The 20,737-nt window shown below is 44.5% G+C and overlaps 1 protein-coding gene across 4 annotated transcripts in view; it reads left to right on the forward strand.

Moving 5' to 3' along the window:
- Positions 1-619: 619 nt before the first annotated feature.
- Positions 620-20,737, forward strand: part of BCR (BCR activator of RhoGEF and GTPase) — a 100,582-nt gene continuing 80,464 nt past the window's right edge. The window contains exon 1 of one of the 4 annotated variants that reach the window (XM_051805338.1): positions 620-723. In XM_051805338.1, the coding sequence (XP_051661298.1) occupies positions 696-723 (28 nt within the window). In that variant the 5' untranslated portion in view covers positions 620-695. Of the gene's footprint in view, positions 724-1,759; positions 3,883-16,643; positions 16,666-20,737 lie in introns of those variants that run through there. The other 3 variants (XM_051805337.1, XM_051805336.1, XM_051805339.1) reach the window with 3 other exon arrangements.

The raw sequence follows: 20,737 nt of genomic DNA on the forward strand, positions 1-20,737 counted from the left end.
CTGAATGCATAAAGTGTCAGCAAAAATTCAGAGAGCCCTTGAATTCCCAGAGGAATTTCTGATGTTGTGGCACTTCAACAGATAAAGAGGGTGTAGTTGTTTAACAGTATTATTCACTTAAAAGTTAAGTGTGCACATAAAAATCCCTCATCTGACTCATGGGAATTCTTACTCCCTCCAGAAAGGGTACCACTGAGGACCCAAATAGAAAACAGACATAAAAAAACCAGGATGGTGAGACCTCAGTAAAAGCACTGTATGAATTCAGAACACATCCCTAGGATGTAACATACCTGCCTTTGTTAGAACCATGCCAGTGCAGTCTGAAGCTTCAGATTCCAGAAATACATTGCATGTCAGAATTTCATTGGTCCAAATGGCACTAAGCAAACAAATAATATCAACGAGGGAAAGGCAAGTTATTTTATTTCTGTAATAGATTGAGATTTCTTGAAAGATTTATAGAGTTATTTATTGAACATATAGATTTTATTATGATTTAGATTATAATCTGTTTTCCATATAGGTCAGCCAAAGCCTGTTATGCGTTAAAAGCTGAGGAAACAAGTGCAGGAAAAGAGGTTAAAGCCAGGAAACAAAAAGTGAGAGGGATGAACTATGCAAAATGGAATGATTAGCCATTTGTGATGTGTCTGAAAATACCCAAAAATATTTTGTTTGGCATATAAAAATGCATGAAGAGAAAAACTTGGATTTTGAAAGGTAAGAGAGCTACTCCCGTGGAGTTGTGCTTTTCATTCTTATGGGATTCTGTTAGTTCTTGTTGGGGCTATATCCCACCCTCTTTTCTAACAAGTACCAGAAAAGATACACCTCACTGCAGATATGAAAGCAGCAGGTTTATGGAGCATGTGAGATGTACCTCTCTCACCTTTTCCTGTCATCCAAACAGGCAAGATGAAACTTCAGTTGTATTTGTTACCATTTTTTTGGAGGTTTAATTAACACATGGAAGGGACGCAGGGCTTAAGCAAAATCATGTTCTGTGATTTCAGAAGGAGTAGTACTCGGCAGCCAGACTTTTGTTTAAATCATTTGCCACCCTTCACCCAGAGCTGGGGCATGGGACTCTGAGTTATTTGGGCTAGGATAATACACAGGACAAAAGTGAGACTAATGCAGAACAAAGCAGGTGTTATTGCTGGTCTCACAGTTATTTTGCCCATCTCAGAAATCCAGCTTGTCACTTACTGGCGAGGAAGGTCGGCTTGAGGGAATGACAAGCCTGCTACCAAGCAGCACTCACATAAGTAGAGGAAAACATGACCTTTGAAGGTGAGGTGCATCAGTGCCTGGGGGGAGAGCCTTGCTGCGAGCACGAGAGAGCACAGAGACGTGCTGGTGTTTATACATAATATATGAGGGCATGGCTGTATGGAGGAGAATGGATACCTCCCTATGCACTGTGTGCACGCTGTGCTCTTGCCTAGGCTTAGGCATAGCCATGTCTCTATGGTGCGATGATGTCCAGGCCTGTGGCTGCAAGCGCGACTTCGCACATCCCCGCCTTTGTCTCCGGGGCAGCCGCGGGGAAGGGGCAGGGCCCCCCCAGCCCCGCGGGGTCCCGCGGCACGGCCGGCCCGGCTGCCCCTTTAAGAGGTCCCAGCGCCGTGTCAGTGCCTGCGCCGGGTCCTTCGCTCTCCTCCCCTTCCGCAGCGCCGGGGCCGGGCCGCGATGGGCCGCCGCGGGCAGCGGCTGCCGCGCCGCCGGGGGGGCTCCCGCGGGGCCGCGGGGCGCCCGGGCACGGCCGGGTAGCGCCGGAGCTCGGCCCGGACCCGCCGCCGCAGCGCCGCTCCGAGCCCGGCGTGTGCGCCCGGAGCGCAGCACAATAGCCGGGAGGAGGAGACAGGGAAAGGGGCAGGGGGAAAGGAGGAGAGAGAAAGAGAAAGCACAACACGGGGGCTGGCGAGGCAGGACGGAGCGGAGGAGGACGGAGCGTGGCTGCGCCGAGGACCGTGCCCAGGACGGCGGCGGCAGGAGGCGGGTGGGGGGCGATATTTACCTTCCCGCCCCCGCCCCGAGCCCGCTCCTTTGTCCACCCACTTTGAAGTGCTCGGGGATCGCCGGGGTTGGAAGCATTGTTGTTCGCCAGCAAGCGATCAGTCATGCCGGGGAGAGAGTAGCGAGGGGACGCGGGGCTGGGGCCGGCAAAGGCTGAAGGAGAGAGGATTGCGAGGGAGGATCGCCGCTCGCCTCCCAGTGCCCCTGCATGGACCGTGAAAGAGACGCGCTGAGTTGACCCCGCCGGAGCTGTTTCTGCTTCTACATGTGAGATCCGGTTGGTTTTTTCTGTCCACCTCTCTCTCTCTCCAGCCTCCTTCTCGTATTCTCCAGTTACTCCCGTATGCAAAATGGTGGACCCTGTGGGGTTTGTGGAGGCTTGGAAAGCACAATTTGCAGACTCTGAGCCTCCTAAAATGGAGCTGAAATCTGTGGGAGATATTGAACAGGAGCTGGAGATGTGCAAAGCATCTATCCGGAGACTGGAGATGGAGGTGAACAAGGAGAGGTTCCGCATGATTTACCTGCAGACTCTTCTGGCAAAGGAGAAAAAAAGCTATGATAGACAGAGATGGGGTTTTAAACGTGTTTCTCAGTTGCCTGAAGGGGGTGCAGAGCAGCAGATCCAGGACCTGCATCATCACCAGTCTGCTGACCAAGAGGAATATGAAAAAAGCAAGTCACACCACGGGGAGGAAAAGTTCAAACCCAGGATCCCCTCTCTGCGGAAGCTGTCTACCCAGAGTGATGGGTCAGACCTGTCCCCTTTGGACAGCCCCCATCACGGAGAAGGAGAGCAGGACAGGTCCAAGTACTATGGGGAGGAGAAACTGAAGAGAGTTGTAGAAGATATGGAGAATCGCTGTGATACAGATGGCTCTCCTTCAAAACACAGGTCGGCTTCCACTCGTAGGCTGGTGGGATCTGCTGAGAAGGAGGGATCATTTGAACCTAAGGAGAGAGGGAACAGCACCAGTGTGGCAGCCCTGAGGTCCAATTTTGAGAGAATGAAAAAGGTTAACTCGCATTCTTCTGGAGATAACAAGGATGTTGTCGAAAAGCCCTTTTATGTGAACATGGAGTATCATCATGAGAAGGGTCTAGTGAAGGTCAACGACAAAGATGTTTCTGATAAAATAAGCTCCCTTGGCAGCCAAGCCATGCAAATGGAACGCAAAAAGTCTTTGCACTCCCTCCCTTCTAACATGGTACCCAGCTTCAGCGAGTTCCAGAGGCCTGCGTACAGGGGAAGGTCCTCGGAGAGCAGCTTTGGCTACGATGGAGAATATGAGGATGCTGAACTGAACCCCAAGTTTCTCAAAGATAACCTGATTAATGCCAATGGCAGCAACCGCTCACCTTGGCAGCCCATGGACTTCCAGCCGTATCAAAGTATCTACGTTGGTGGAATGATGGGGGAAGGGGAAGGAAAAGGACCTATCCTGCGAAATCAGGGCACAACCGACCAGGAAAAACATCTCACGTGGCCCAGGAGATCTTATTCCCCCAGGAGTTTTGAAGACATCGGAGGAGGATATACCCCTGACTGTAGCTCTAATGAGAACCTTACTTCCAGTGAGGAAGACTTCTCCTCAGGACAGTCCAGCCATGTCTCCCCCAGCCCCACCACTTACCGCATGTACCGGGATAAAAGCCGTTCTCCCTCCCAGAACTCTCAGCAGTCCTTTGACAGCAGCAGTCCCCCAACCCCCCAGTCTCAAAAACGGCACAGGCAGCAGCAGGTCATTGTGTCTGAGGCTACTATTGTGGGTGTACGAAAAACAGGACAGATCTGGCCAAGTGACGGAGATTTGCCCTCTGGGAGATGTCACCAGGACAGCTGTTTCCATGGGGATACAGGTGTGTATCAGCTTTTCGTTGAGTCTTTTAAATGTATAGAGCAGGGAATGGCATTGTGGAAAAGAATGGGATACCCTGGGTGAATTGCTGTGAGCAGGCAGCTGTTTCATGTGAGAAATCTGTGTTTATTTTGTAGTTCTGCTGTTTCAGGAAGGTCCAACAGAAGTATATGTCAGGCTGCGTTTTGGGAAGTCAGCCTGGATTCCCAGAAGGGTCAATTCAGGCCTCTCTGGAGAGAATCAGTGGAGTCCCATGTTAATGAGTTCTTAAAGTTTCAGTGTGAACACTGAGGTGAAAGGGGGCCAGAACTTTAGAAGGTATTCACCAGCTGTGGTAAATTCACCACCAGATCATTCCCTCCCTCGTATTTGTGCACTAAGGAGTAGTTAAACTCTACCTCAGAGGTGTTAGTGTGCCAACATGCTACAACCCGAGGGGTTTGCTGGAGCTTTCCCGATAATGATGCTGCTCCCACAATCTTGTTTTTTCCTGTCTGTATTAATTGGAGTGCTCGTTTCTCGTTCTGTCTTGTGTCAGCCTTCAATTAGAGCTGATTGGAGGCGATGATTGTGCAACCGTGTTCTTGAAGCTTTCTGCTATCACTGAGCAAGGGAAGAACTTGGAATATTAGGAGGCCCTGAGGGAAAGATGTTAATTCAATTTCAACAGAATCACAATTTTTGTTTGGGGAAGAATGGGCAATGTTTGAACCCGTTCCTGTGTAAGCCATTCAGGCATGCAGGTGTGTCTGTGGAATCACAGTGAATTTATAGTTGGTGGAAGAGGCATACGAGGAACTATGTTAATTCAGATAGATTTATTGAATGTATGTGGACATCTGAATCTATTTAGCAAGGCAAGGCACAAAATGTAAATAGCATCTTGTGCTAACACCAGTAGTCATTTATGCAGTAAATGAAAATCAAATCCAGGAATGAAAAAAAATAAGAATGTTTGTTTTGATAGACTTCTGTAATTCTAAATCTGTGAGTTCTCTTGCGGGTTTTCTTTGTCTCTTTGAATCTCTCATTTTAATTAGGTGTTAATGTTATTTGTCAATGGGACCAAATTCCTGAAGTAGTAGGTGAATTGAGAGGCCTGTCAAATGTTGTTACTTTTTCAGGTTGTGTGAGTTTGCTGTATTAGTTCTCAGAAAAGTAACTTTGCTGGAAGGAGATGCCTCATTCTTCTCTCCCTGCCAGTTATTTTTGCCAGCAGTACTTTTGGGAGCAACAACAGAGGGAGAACTCTTCCCTGCCCCGCCACCATCCTCATGTCCCGTTGTGTCATTGGAAGGCTGGATGGTTGTGGTGGATGTTCAGTGTACGTGGAAGCTCTGCAGCCTGTCCTCACATCCTTCCTTACCAGGCTGGATGTACATCCCTGTTTTCTCTCTGCATTCTTGCTGGTTTTGCTGCCCGTTTGTATCTGAGGGGTAGCACTTGCAGTGCAGGGGAGAGGCTGGGTCTTGTGCTCCTTTGAACTGAGCTGCAGCCATCTGTCTCTGCTCTTGTTTACTGATGCTCTTTAGATGACTGGGAAGCCTCCTGGCAGTTTCAGTTCTTGCAGAAGGAAACAAAGGGGCAAAAAATAACAAGGGTTGATAAAGCTTGAGGATAAATTCAGCTTTGATAAAGGCAATAGATTATTTTAAATAATTTAGCTGGGATCCAGTGATAAAAAAAAAGGGCTGTTGAAAAGTTGAAACACTTACAATTCCTGGTTGTGCTGGAAAGCTTTGTGTCTTGTTCCTGAGGATGACCACACATTGCAGGCAAGGACAGAATGTAACTGATCCACCTTCTGCTTTCCTCAGCAAAGGGGGTGACATGGCAAGCTTAGCAGGAACTTTCACCAGATGGCTAATCACTGCTGTCTTGCACATTAGCGGGTGGCAACTTTTTACTTAACCAAAAAGGCTTATGCCTTCGGGAGGAATTCTGTGTTTCTGATTAATTCCTACTGAGCATCATTTTATACGAATTGTATTTCTTTCCTGATTAGGAAGAATTTTGATCTGAAACCAACTGGCAGAACCTCTCTTTCATAAAACAAACAAAAGGCACGAGAGACTCGTGTGTGATTGGCTGGCTGGCCCCCATTCCCAACTACCATGCTCTGATGAGGATTGTTCTCCATCACCATATGACACAGAAGCAGTTCACAGATCCAGACAGCTTTTCCCACACCTGTGGTTCAGTCACTGGTTCTGCCAGGCTTCCCTGAAGTTCTGCTTGAACAGAGTGCAAGTTCAAATGACAGGTTCTGGCCAGCCTTAATGTTGATTAGCATCAAGTGGGGTTTGTTCAATAGTGTTTGACTTCTCTGTGCATTCAGATTTCTCTGTGCTTCCTGGCTTTGCCTTTGATGGCTCTTCCCATAATAATGCTGAATGTGCTGTGGGCAGGTGCAATGTGACATTTCTGTCTGGATCTGCCACCCCAGTGCACCTTCAGCTTGGCCAGCAGACATGTGCTGTTCTGTCCAAATTATTTCAGGAGTTCACAGACCAGTGATGTTTTCCTTTTGTATTACAAAAAAAGGACCTAACTCTCAAGTGAATGAGGTCCAAGCCAAAATGTGAATCTGGGTTCTTGGAGATGGGTTATCAAAAACTTTACATCAGACAAAGGTAGTAGGCTTTCAGTTTTTTTCAAGGAGCAGAATCAGAGCTTCAGGGTTGAGATTTGGTAATAGCTGTACTTTCTATTAAATGTACTTAATAGAGCCTGGGCAGAGATATTTATATTAGGATTAATTATGTATCACTAATTTCCTGTAGTGGGAATAGAAAAAAATCACATCTTAACTTTGCATTAAGCTTGAATATCTTTACTATGATTGTGAAGGAAGAACAAAATTTTTAAAATTCAGCCTACTGTTAAACATTAGTTGTAGACACAGACACAAGAAGAGCCTGTTTTGCATTTGTGCTTATAATCAAGGGGAAGTCTGCACAGTGCTGTTGTGGAGTGTTGGGGCCTCACAATGGCCTTGGCTGGGTCAGTTTTTAACTAGTGGCAGTTTGCTAATGAAGGAGCACACTGGAGTTGTTGCTTGGCTTTGTAGCTTGCTTCATACAATCAGTGCATGCTGTCTCAGCTCTGTGTGTGAAATGATTTTATCTCATAACAACATGGAAACTATCTGGACTCCACATAAATAATATTTACCTGCCCAGCTGCTTCCCTCAAGGTGCCCCTGTAGTGACTTCTGTTCATGTGAGGAGACTTGATGGTGCTCTGAGTGTCCTGCCAGGCTCTTTCTCTAGACAGCCACCCACAACCACAGTGCTCAGTGCAAGGTCAGTTTGGGATATGTGTCATTTAATTCCATTGGGAGGGAAGTTTTACTTATTTTAGCTGCTACTAAGCGTGGGAGTGCTGAATGTCCCTTTCAGGAGAGCATGGAACATTCTTTATATTTTTAGTGAGTTTGATGTAGACAGAGAAAAGAGTGGTGAAATTTATGCATGTGAACTGCAAAACTCAAAATTCCTGTTATCTCAGCAGAATGCCATTTTAAAGCTTCTACTTACCTAGAGCTGTAGGTTCTTCAGTTTTTGTGTGCCTTAAATGCCTGACCAGATAGGCAAGCATCTACATTTCCTGCTGTTAAGCTAAACCTTGACACTACTTATTTGCAAAGCCCCAAGAAAGCATGCAGTGTTTCATCATGGAAGGGCCTTGTTCTGTACCAGTTTCTGCAAGAGTCTGTTCCTGAGTTATTTGAATCTTCTGAGGTCTTGGACAAGTTCCTTCATTCTGCACTTCTTCAACTCACTACTGTATTCTGTGGATTTTAGTTTGAAGATGTCATTTGAAAAGTTCTTTGCAGTGTTTTAGTGGTTCAAAGACTCCTGAGGCAACATGCCAGTCCTGTTTAGAAGCACCACTTTCCTTTGAGCAGCTGAGGCAGACTTCAGTCCACTCTGTAGTAATTCTTCCTTCTGAGGGGCTGAAATGTGGGAACTTCCATAATGTGCAGATTGTTTGTTAATTTTAGAGTCTGCTGGCCACAGGTCTGCTTTCCATCTGTGACTTACATTGGATCAATAATGAGGTTTAGATATTCTCTGAAACTTGTTTAGTTCATTTTGCTCTTACTTGCTGTACAAGTTTTAATCCTTTGCTGTGATGATCAGTGGATTTCCTAGGAGCACTGATGCCAAGATGCTGTTTAAATGCAACCCCCCACCCTGCCTTGCTTTTCAGCGATTTAGTGGCTTTTGAGATTTTTGAGATTATCAAGATGCCTGTGCTACCACTCCCTGCTTCTTAGTCAGGGGGAGTGAAGAGCTCTCTCTCTTTCTCTGACAGATTTCTCTTTCCCTCCAGCTGAGTTTAATGGAATCTGTGGAGCTTCTGCTTTATGTCCCCAGTGATTATAGTGGACTCTGAAGTCCTGTTGGTCTTGTTCCTTCTTCCACAACAGTTGCTAATGTTGTGGCCTACCATAGGTAATGGCATGCAGATAGATTTTGTTTTAACTTTTCTTAGGTTCACCCCAGATCATGCAGTTTTTCCAGACCCGGTGTTCAGGTTCTCCTGCAATCACAAAGCACCTGCCTTTGAAATGAGAGTGTAAACCAGCCCAGATAGCTGTTGTCTGGTACTGGGAAGCCCTGGGGAGTGCTGGTGTCACCTCATGTGTCTGTGTGAAGCTCATTGTCATGGTCCATGCCACAGAGGTTGAAGTGAGACTGACTTTGCTATGGAGTGAGCAGACAGAGAGCTGTGAATTCTGCAAGTAAATAGTCAGGTGGAAAGCTGCTTATCCCAGCCTAAGTACCAACAGTCCTCCAGTGGTTTCTCTGGCAGCAGAGCTGAGCTCACTGTGCAGCTGCCATTGCTGTGGGAGGGCCTGGGCCCATTGCAGGCAGCCAGTGACCTGTGGCTGGGCAGGTGAAAGACATTATTAGTGCAAGCCTAAAGTTTGGGAGTGTTGCAGGAGCTCAAGTAGGACCAAGCTGCAGCAGAGCCCCGGGGATACCCCTGGTGTGGTGAGCACAGACTAGAACGCTGTGCTGGCTGCCCAGACCATTGGAGCTGGGTGATTGCAGCGTGGTGATTTGCCAGAGCCAGGGGCCAGAGCCCTAAAGCTTAGCAGTGAGCACCACACAAGATGATGACAAAGAAAGCAAGGAGCTTGCTAATTTGTGGAACTAATTGTTCTACCATCTTTCCTAAGTGCTTCCATTTGTCTAATATCTCTGGTTTGGATGTTTGGATAAAATGCTGAGTACTATGTTCAGTCACTTCTTCATTGACAGCTTCCTTTTCACTGACACCACAAAGTTCCACTGAGGCCTGAGCAAAAGCAGTAAAAAGAGTTGAGTGGAATGGCACGTAGATATTTTGAATAACAGATTTGGGACAGAGGAAAAACGAGGTTTCATTAGAAAATTTGCTAAACCTTCAAGTGTGGAAATGCTTATTTGAATACTGGGCAGCACACTACAGCTAATGATACTGACTCTTAGAAGTGCTGGGGGTGGGGAGTGTGATTTGTAATCCAAATTTGGCGTTGCAGGCGGTCTAAAAGATGGGCCAGCAAAGGAGACAGAAGCCTGTGGAGGTTTGGGTCCCAGTAATAGCCTGGAAACAGTTCTTCTTCCAGTTCTAGCATGTTGAGCAGTTTGCTCTCTAATGCCTTCCCTCTCTCCCCAACCTCTTGGGGTAAACAGTTATCATGCAGAGGCAAGGGGGACCTGTATTTCAGCTTCAAGGAATTTTGGAGGTCAATCCATAAAGGGTAATGAGGTGAGACTTGGCAAGCTGTTTGAGAATTGCTCCATTTCAATTACCACAGGGAAGCATATTGCTGTTCATGGAAATCAGTGTTGATTGGAGGCACAGCTTATCTGGAGCTTGCTTTCCCCCGGAGAAACCAAGACCAGCACTTTGGGGTTTTTTGACTGTCTCCTCTTTGATTTGTTCTGCCCAGTCAGATAAGCTTGCAAAGAATAATAAGGGCCTGATCCTGTTCTTTCCCTGGTGAAATGTCATTGACTTTAGTAATCTTTTGCTGGCACATGTAGGAAAATAAATGATGTTCTGGTGCAGGGTCAGTGGCAGATATATAGAGGGGTAGACTGCAAGGGACAAGAGAAATGCTGGCATGGATCAGCTTGGGTGAAGTGCATGTGGATGAAGGACTTCCAAAACAACAATTTGAGTGTCTTGGGTTACAAAGCAGGTTTTGGCCAGCTCACTGATGACAAAGTGAATTGCTTTCCTGATTGTATCTTTAAATTACATGTGATGTGAAAGTAACCATAAACTGTAAGTAAAAACGTTGGTCTGTCTTACTGCTGAGACAGTTTTACAAATGCATAACTTCTCTAAACTTTTTTCAAATTGTGCTGTATGTGTTTTAAACAGTAAAATTGTCCTGTGTAGGACAACGTGGTGTGTTTGTGTCACAAAATCTGCTTGCAGTTTACAAATCTTCCTGTTACTAAAACAACAAAGCGTGTCTCCCTTTTGTCTGCTTCCCAACTGCCAAAATGGGATTTCTTAGACCCTTTCTTAACCAGGTTATGGCTGATGCAGTAATGAGATTATTGCAAATGTAATTGGAATCTCTGCTTTAGAGAAAGCTCTGCCCAAATGTGGCAGCTGGAGCCGAGTGAGTTGCTCCTGGCTACATGAACACAGGAGGAGTATGTCTGTGAGAATCCACAATGATTGTGCCCTGTAGGAAGAGGGAATTAGTAAAGTTGGTGTGTTGGTTTACACAACTGAACTGTGCCTGTTGGTACTACAGGCCCTTTGCATAGTTGTTATCTTCTGTTATTTTGTTATTTGCAGTCATTTCACCAATCTGTGTTACTTCTGGATGGTTTTTTATTAATTTTATAACTTCATTTTGTAGAGGATAAGGATTCTTTTCTAGTAGAATAAATCCACCACAGTTTTCCTTCTTTTAAAAATAATTTATTTAAAAAAAAAAACCAAACACCCTATCCTCTTTTGGAGATTCTGCACAGGTTCTGAAGTATTCCAAAGCCCCAAATTAATTGCAGATTGGTCTGTGATCACAGCACAGCAACAACTGTAGCAGGCTGCTGTGGCTCACACAGTATTATCTGAAATCTAAGCAGTCAGCTTTCACAGGAGTTACTCAATAGTGAGCAGCTCGTGTGTTTGGACTCCTGGATGTGTGGGGAAGTGACTGTGCAGCCTTGGCTCACTACGTGTGTTTCCTTCTTAAGAACTTTAGAGTATCCTCCGCTCAACACTGAAATGCAGCTCCTTCTCTGATGGGATATGTGCCAGCTATTATGTTATCAGCAATTACACACTCCCTTGGCTGCAAAGCTGGGGAAGGAGTGCCCATTTTGAACCCTCAGTATGGGTGAGGCTGGAGCAGACTCTGGGTGTTAGGACAGCTTTAAAAGAACCCAACACACAAAAAGCCACAAAACCCCCAACAAAACCCTCAGTTGCCTACAGTCACATCCGTGTGTTCTTTTAAAATGGGCCAGCAGCTTCCTAGAATAATCTGTTCTCAAGAAAAATACCTCATTCCCTGGAGCATCAGGCTTCAAATGTGTCTGAGCTGCTAAAAAGTAAATGTGATTGGTCTGTTGTCACTAGGGAGGTGTCACACACACACAGCAGGGATTTGCTGCAGCTCCATCGCACGCTATGACTTTGCCCAGGAAGACAGTAAAGGCCTGGCTGGGCTCAGGGCTTCCCAAAAGAGATTAGATTATGGTGCTTAGGATGAGCCAAGGCATAGAAAGCATGTTTCTGTGGCTGTGAGCATCCAGCTGCCTCAGTTCACAGCTCACTGCCTCATCTCATTTCTGCTTCCTGCTAACCCAGATCTGCTCCGGAAATTTTTGCACGGTGGTCTGAAGTGACATTACCACACGGAGCCTCAGAAAATAATATGCTGAGGAAGTGAGTTGATCACTGTTGGAGGAGTTGTGTGTGTTTTCCTCTGTCTTTGCCCTTCACCTCTTCTGCAGACCCCTTTGTTTGAATCCTTTGAGGTTGAATGAGTGTGGGAGTTCCCTTCCCCACTGTAGGACACTTTTGCTTTACATTCCCCTGAGGTGGTCATTGAACCTCTCAGTCTGTCAGGGAAGAAATCACTGACATCACTCTAAGAAAACATAATAATGCCTCAATCTGACAACTGTCTTTGAGGAAATTGTGGCATTTGGATGAATATATTTGTCCTTGCCAGCTGTCCTAATTATTTAGCTGAATTTGTGGATTAGCCAGCGGAGAATATCCAGTTGTAAACTTCTATTGCAGTTTTTCCTTCTAAACCTAATTGTGGTGGATACCAAACCCAGTGCTTTACTGGGACTAAAGGTGTCTTGTGTAGGTGATGGCATCCTGCACCACATCAGTGCCTGCAGTGAGGAGCAGCACATCTTACACTCTGATCCTTGTATTACTTTTCTTGTTTTCCTTTAATAGAAGGCTGATGAGTGAAATCTGAATTGCAACAGTTCAGTTTTTTCTGGCAAGAGGGCCAAGAGGTCCCCATGCTCTTTTCTGATGATAGGGATCAAGAAAATTCCATATTTTCCCTTTGGTGTTTCAGGTGGAGTATTGAGCTACAGGCCTGACTGCCTTGAATTGATCTGTACTGACTGACAGGGAGGAGATGCTGATTGTGATTTTGAGATTGTTTACATGGTCCGATGCTCTTGCCGTTCAGTTGAGGGCTGGGTTCTGCTTCATGTGAGAGTAGAAGCTCTCTCACATCTTATGAATTTATATGAGGGTATCCTGAAGACCATTATTTTCCACTGCCCTGTATTCTTAAGTGATTTTTGAACACATAACCCAGAGAATGCAGACCTGTCACTGCAGCCATTTAGGCTTTGGGGAGGCACTTCCTCAGTTTGATTTGCAGAATTTCTTGAAGGTTCTCCTAAGCACAACTGAGCACTTCCACAAAATCATAAGCCTTTCCTTTTGCAGTTGCTGACAAACCATGCTCCTTTGTTTAGAAATATTTATATAGGGTTTATACATCACTTTGACCCTTCCTAATCCACATTGATCCATCACAGCAACTTCTGTATGCACGGAGTGAAATAACTTCATTAGTAACGTGATGGTCAAAGGAGAGGGTATTAAGGTGGGGGATGTGTATCCCAGGAAGATGTAGGAGGCAGAAAATCCTGTTGCAGCCTCCATTTCAGAGTGAGGGGCACATCCTGGCAACTCATCTCAGCAGAGTTTTAGTAGATGGTTGAGAGTATCATGCTTTGTTTTGGGCACTGTCACCTCGAGAGCTCCGTGGCAATTGATTTTATCTTTATGGTCCTGCTAGTTTTTAGTGTCTCTCACCACTGAAAAATTCTGAGTTGGATTGAAAAGGTGCACCAGGAGGTGAATGGTGAGATAATGCTGACCCCAGCAGAGGAGACAATCTGGCACAGCTGAGGTTAATAAAGAACTAGTTGTGCCTGGAAGAAGCAGGTGCCCTCACCTGTGCTGTGGAGGACAGGCAGGTATTGGTGCATCAAATTCAGCTTCCAAGGGAGCCCTTGAGTACAGCCAGGGGACTGGGGCACTGAAGGGACACCACCAGTACAGTTCACCTGGTAAGATGCTAAGAATATGAATTCCTACCATGCAGTCACAGAGCTGAAGTCAACTTTCTATTACCAGAGTTTTTCTCTATTGCTAAAAGGGGCAGTGTTCTCATCAGGAAAAAATATTATCAGGAAAAGAGATGTATGTTTGGAATAACTAGCAAGGAAGAAACAAGAGAGTTTAGTGATTTTTTTTTCTTGGATTATTGTTTTTATTATATTTAGCAGTTGAACACACCAGTGGCTACTCTTGAGAGCTCTAAGAGTACCATGGGAAGGAGTTGATCTTGCCAATGCCAGGGGATTTCTAGTGACTGTTTTGCTGTGACTGAAGCTCCCCAGCAATAGTTTGTTTCTATATAAGTACCTGAACCAGATTTTCTCAAGATATCTTGATTTTGAAGTGTGGGCTTGATCTCTGACTTCAAAAGAGCTGATGGGGTTTTCACAGGCCTAGGTTATAAATGTTTTAAAACTGACCTGCATGCAGCTGATGCTGTTGGGTTTCAGCAGTACTGCTGTGGCTGAGAGCTGGCTCTGAGCTATGCTGGGCAGGCAGTTCAAAAACAGAATTCTGGTTTAAAGTTTCTCCTACCTCTTGGAGAACTGTGTTAGCTGTCCATATGCATCTGCCATGCCTCCTGGATGGGTGCTGGGGAAACACTAATGCAGTTTGGAAAGCATTTTTACCTTCTTTAATAATTCTTTTAGTGCTGCACTGCATGTGCCATCTTAAAGGGGGAAAATGGCAAGACAATGTGATCAAGTGGGGTTTACATCAAAATACTGAAATATATGTTCTTTGCAGTTTGCTCAGCCCTCTGAGACAGGACTCTCTCAAAATGTATTTTGGTTAGGTAGGAGTTTTTTGGTGTGCATGTAGAGGAAAACATGTCTGTTATGTTTCCAGAGTATCTGAGACAGCAGCAGAAGGTGCCTTCCTTGAGCTGATGGTCTGTAACCAGCTGAAGTTGTGTCACACGAGGGGATCTTTGAATGTGACTGACCTGTCGTGTGTGTTCAGCAAACGTGTCCTAGCCCTGACCTTGACTACCCCCAGTTTGTTCAGGCTTGAGCACTGACCTATACATAATTTGTTGTGGTCTCACCGTCTGTTCAGACTAAAATACACACTAATGTGAGCCAAGCTCTGCTTTGTTTTGGGATACGTAAATGTAATATTTTATACTGCAGATAAAGGGTTACACATCTTCCCACATTTAGTGCCTGCCCTCCATCCCAGTGCTTGTGTGAAACCTCAGTATTTCCACTTAAAGCAAGGAAGGAGACTTGATTATCTGTTATGTAAATGTGTTCTGAATATATGTGTGCACAAGAAAAATCTGAAGAGGGAGTATTTTTAACTCAAGTCTTTTATTCTCTATATAGGTGTTTCAGACTGGTTTCAATGTATGCACTGATGCAAAGGTACAAGCAACCTTAGAAAGTTCTACCTAAACTTTGTTGCAAACTTTTCCTTTTAAGCAGATGAACAACTGGTTAAGGAAACATTCTGATGCTAAAACTGGTTTTCCCATTAATAGGTACTTGCCATGTAGGGCTGATGCACATTGCAAACAGTCCTGTTTAATAGTGCTTAATAGCTGGTTGCTTTGTGGTTGTGTTTTTTTCTTGGTAAGGAAACGAGTCATTTGCAAGTTTTTTTCCAAACATATGTGAAGGATGAAAAGTGAACTTTAAAAGAAAAACAGCCTTAGGTTTATAACAAGCTTTTATCTCAACATAGTGATTTGCATAAATAAATTTCCAAGTGTTTTAATGAGGAAATATGCAGCTTAGTCTTTTGAGATGCTGAACCTCAGGGTTTTAGCTGAATTTTCGTGAGCTCTAGTGTCCTGGAATTGAATTTGGTGCATTTTTCCTGGACCATGCTTCTTTTAGTTAGTAAATGGATTAACTTCCTCCATAGGTATGTGCTTAGAAATTAGTTTATATCCATATATAACTTTTAAAAGAAAATACTGTAAAAAAGGAAAAACCAAAACACAATGAAACCCCTCAGTTGTTTTGCTGGAGGACTTGCCCTTACACTGATTTCTACAATTCATATACTTGCTTCCACTATTTCTTTCTTTCTTCTTATTTCTGTGTTCATATTAACTCACTGAGTTTCCCCTCTCAGTAATTCAGTTTAGAACCTGGGTTGCATTTGCCTGCCTGTGGCTTGATTGGTTCTGCTTCCGTGTTTCTGCTCTTTCTTCTTTTTGCTGTTTTTTTTTTTGTTTATTTGTTTAAAATTCGAAGCAAGCGCTGCCTGGGCTTACAACATGTATTTGTATATGTCTCCCAGTATTTTCATATTATGCCCCTTGAGGCTAAGTCTTGATTTAAGTTGTCTCTGGTGATAAAGCCTCATGCTGTGGCATGCTGCCCTGTCAGTCCTGCCAGCAACTGTTCCTTTGTAGGGTCATGCTGAGAACTGGATCAGAGAATTTATCTGTGGCGTTTTTGGGGGTTTGTTTGGTTTTTTCCAAGCCAAAAATCACTCAAACAAAAATCACAAAACTCCCCCAACCAAAGCACAAACCCCCTCTAGGCATGGATGCCATCCATCCTCCTGCAATGTTTGTGTTGGAGCAGCAGCCCATTGGGTGGTGTGAGAGGGGAGAGAGAACAGTGCCACAAAAGACAATGTTCCCTTAAACCCCCAGTCCACGGGGACTCTGAGGCTGTGAATTCAAATAACAATGGAATGTTAATGCTGAGAAGTCATGTTTAACTTCAGCAATCTCACTTATGATTATCCAGCTGCTTTGGGATCTCAGAAAGGGGTCTGGGGTGTCCTTTGAGCAGAGTACCTCGTCCCTTGGCAGATGCTTTGTTTCTGCTGTTGCAGGGTGGGGGATGGGAAAAGGCAGCCTAAGGCCTTGCAGATATTTGAAATTGTTTTGTAGAATTAATCTAAGTGGAACACCAGGACTGGAAATGGGAAAAAGATACATTTACAGTCAGTATTTGCGAGACAGACCAGATGACATCCTAGGCTGTGACTGACTGCCCTTCCAGTTGCCTGTGTAAGTATTTTGTGCGTTTAATTACTACATCAGCAAATAAAATGACTGTTTATGACCAGGAGAAAATGGAAAAGAAGATACAATTATTCCTTTTTACTGAAACTTAAAAGGGTGTCCGGCTTCTGCCAAAAGGTTGGTTAGGTCATAAATCATCTGGAAGGAGACCAGTGTGGATGTCAGGTGAGCACAGCTTTTAAAGGTGAGTGGATTGCCTTCAGTAACTTGCATTTGGTTTCTCAGAGTGTGTGTGTGAATGTTCATGGGCTAAGATTTCATGTAATTTTTTATGATGTAATTACTGTAATGAGACATCTGCAGTATCACATCTCATAACTACAGTGTATGTCAGTATTTTCCTTTGATGAATGTTTTTGGGAAAGGGGAGTTTTAGAGGTTGTTGCCAGGCCTTTTTAGACTTGTTTGCTTTGAAATATAAAATTTCATGTCCTGGCCTAATAGTGGAACTAAGATTTATGTCAGATAGGGTGTGATTTGCTTAAAAAGCTCAGTCTTGAACAAGGAGAGGGCAAGGGTCATCAGCAGAAAATACACATAGCTTACAGCATTGAAACATCTTTCCAGTTTCTCTGCTCAGTTTTATTTAGGATGCTTGCTTGACTCCCAGATAAGACTTCTATTTTTACCTGTGACTGCTGGCTCTGCACTTAACCGTGCTGAATTCCTGCCTGTATAACAGCCAGGTGCTACATTTCTGCCTTCCAGCTTCCTTTACTTTTTCTGTTCCTGTTCAGTCCACAAACATGGAAAAAAATGCCCCACCCTGCTGACTCATCGAGTCCAGAGCACTCCCTATATTCCTGAAATAGGATTACTATCTGAGGCAGTTTGAGCAATTCAGCAGAGATGGGTCTGGTTCTCTTCTGCAGAACCTTTTAAAGTAGCTGGTTTCTTCTCAGCCCCATGAATCCTGGCTTTGTGCTCTGCCCCAGCCCCAAGGTGATTTCCGGGCTCCTATTCCTTTAAAGGGCTTTTGCAACACATACAACTGTTGTAGAAATCAACTAATATGTAGAATAATCCTTTTAACAGGTTTATTCTGATACTCTGTTGGGTATTTAAGTGGATTTAACTGCTTCGTTTAACACGTCCTTGAAGATGGCTCCGAATGGCCCCTGCTGCCGGCAGGCTCTGCCCTATCTCCCTGTGCATTCCCCGTGTGCCTGGGAGATGTCAGGCAGTGCCGGAGGCACTGGGGAGGCGTTGCTATTTGTAGGGGAAGACCAAGAGTAGCAAACCACTTAGGCTGTTTAACATTGTGCTGTCTACAACTCGGTCTCTCAGATAATACTGACAAGTCTGGTTGCCCTGCAAGGACTCAAACCCTGTTACAAGGGTGAACTCATGTTCTTTTCCCTGTTCTTCTCCAGCTTGCCCAGTGTGCAGTTGTCCAGTGGCTCACCCCTGGGACAGCTGTGCTACTGTATGTGTCCCTTTAGCTTCCTTTGCTTTGGGATCAAAGGACTCTGTGAAGGCAAATGGCAGTTATTAATTCTTGGTTTCAGAAATCCCCAAAGTGACACAGCTCTCTCTGGTTGAAGTAAACAGCAGTCTGCCTCTGTCTGTCAGCAATGCTGAGCAGCCCCGCTGTAATGTCTCGGGTTTTGAGTTCTTGCAAACAAGTGCATCCTGCAAAGGGCCACGTTTGGCAGTGAAATGGTCAGCAAAATGCCTGGAAAAGAACATTACAACCTTGAGCACAGCCCTTTGGAATGTAGCAGGTTCCTGATAAGGCAAAAATTGGGCGGGTGAATGTTTTTCAGAGTAGCAGGCCTGGAGAAAGGAGGATTAGTGTTTAAGATGCTGGAAGTCCTGTCTTGAAAAAAATCTCGGGTTTTGTTTTAAGTATGTTGAAATAGAGTTTTAATGATATGAAAGCCTACATGAAACTTGTGAGTAGGGTCAGGTATTTACTTTTAAAAGGGTAACTTGCAATTTTACATTACAATGTACTGTACTGGAGGTTGGTTTAAAAGATGCATAGAAGGATTCTATACCTGACTAGGGACTGGGGAGAAGAAAACTCATTCTAAGATTTTCTGCAAAAAGAGGAAGGATACACACTATTAAAACTGGGTTTTTCTTTCAAAATATTCTCTTGTACTATTGTAACGATATGGGCTGGTCTGCTCCTGAGATCTGCAGGTGTTTCAGAAGTGTGTCAATAATAATGGGTCAAGCTGTAAATAATCCAGGGAAACTGAGGCTCTGAGAATCACAAATGAAGTGTCCAAGATCACCTGCAGATGATAGGTCTGGGATCTTGACCCGAACTTTTGTTTTTAGTTCTAGAACTTAACCTCTAAGACAGTCTCTATGTTGGTATCTCATCCCTGAAGTGAGGTGGTGACATCGATGCTAAATAAACTTTATCCTGGCTCATCTCTGCCTGTGATGGTTAGATAAGTATGGTTTAACCTTTCTTTTTCACTGTTTTTGGTAGAGCCCTGCAGTGGATAAGGCCTAAAGGGAGAAGTTAGTTAAGTCTGCTGGCTTTTTGTTGGCTTATGCTGCAGTTCTTGGATGATAAAGAACCATGCTGGTGACCACAGCTTCTGTTAAGTAACCAACCAAACAGCTATATTTTAATTACCAATGCATGTAAATGGACTGAAGCTATAAAGTAGTTTGTGTCTCATTACCAGACTAGGAAGCTACCATTACTAGGAAGCTCTTCTGTCTTTGTTGTCCTCTCCAAACATTTATACATCTCTTGGCACAGCAGAATCCAGGGCTTTGACTTTTGTTCACTTACTGCAGTGCTAGTGACACTTCTTTTGCCCATAACTGTTGCTAATTGAATGACACTTTGCAGTACAGAAATTTTGTGGCAGAAGAATATTTCAAGAAAGTCCAGTCTCTGAGCTTGCTTAAAAATCAATGCAGCCTTTAGCTGGCAACAATTAAGGAGACAGGAATTGAAAAAATTCCATTTTTCCTGTGCTACAGGATTGACTGCCCGACTAACCGGCTTTTCTTATTTACACTTCTCCAAAGGCAGAGATGGGGTTTTTCAGAGGGTGGGTTGATGTTTTGTTTAGTGGTTTTTGTTTGTTTGGTTGTTTGTTGCTTGTGTTTTAATTGCTTGGAAAGGTGGGTTTACAGTAAAGGTCATTTGTGTTTCAGGTGGACTTACTAACAAGTAAGTTCCTGCCAGAACAGTACTTAGAACAGAACCTAAATTTTAAAGCCTTCCAGATAGTCTCATTAACATCCTCAAGATCAGTGAGAGTAGCTGTTGTACTTACTCAGCAAAGAATGCAACTGTCTTATGACTGTGGTATATTAGTGAAGCCTTGAAACTTTCAATATCTTCCTTGCGGCAGCTTTGCCCCAGGTTTTCACTGTCTAGATTGTCTATTTATACTCTTTGTACCCATTATTGTTGTTATTATTATTATTTCCAAAGGTCCTTTACTGTGTACTCTGCTTGCTGTACCTCTTTAAAATCTGAAGCTGCTAATGCTCTGCCTCAGCAGCTCCCTAAACCAGTCTTTGTGGGGAGTCTGTTTACAGCAGTATTGAGAAATAAGGTGGCACCGTTCAAAGGAAAAAGAAATCCCCAGCCCTCAGGGAATGTATGGTTTGAGTGGATCAGTACCTGCACAGCTCCTGACTCCCTGGGGAACAGCCCTGCAGTTCAGCCCTCTGTGTGTGCACCACCTGTTACCAGCACAGGCTCTTCAGCAGAGGAGTGCACTCTGCTGCACAGGCAGCGTGTGAAACACTTCCACGGGGGCAGTTTGTTAGGGAGGGCTACACTCCTCTTTTAAGCTGGTGTTGGTAGGATATCTGCCCTTCCTAATGCACTGGGAGGGAGAACTTGATTTCTGCGTTGGGAAATTGCTTTTATCTTCAGGGTTATTGTCCCTTGTGCCCAGCTGTGCAGCCTGAGCTGTCAGATATTGAGCTTAGGATCTCCTGATGCTTCGCTATAATTTTAGTTGCTTTTTCCTTAACCACTGAAATATGTTCATTTTTGCAGCCCCATAAAGTGAAGATTACTTCTGCCTGGGAACAGAAATGTATCTCCTTCAGAAGTGGCTGTGGCCATCTCAGATGCTGACTGCCCTCTTTGTTGATGGGTTTTGATTGTGGTGTTTTTCCCCATCTCAGTGCCCCTTTCTCATTCCAGTCTCCCTGGTCTGTATGTGCCATGCATGACTCAGTTTCCTCTTTGGTGTTGATTTCTCTGTCCTGAGCCTAATTAAACCCTAATTGCTTTCTGATACCT

This window comes from Manacus candei, unplaced genomic scaffold, assembly GCF_025592945.1.
Source record: "Manacus candei isolate 608988 ecotype Guabito, Panama unplaced genomic scaffold, ASM2559294v1 h1tg000064l, whole genome shotgun sequence".
Lineage (NCBI taxonomy): Eukaryota > Metazoa > Chordata > Aves > Passeriformes > Pipridae > Manacus > Manacus candei.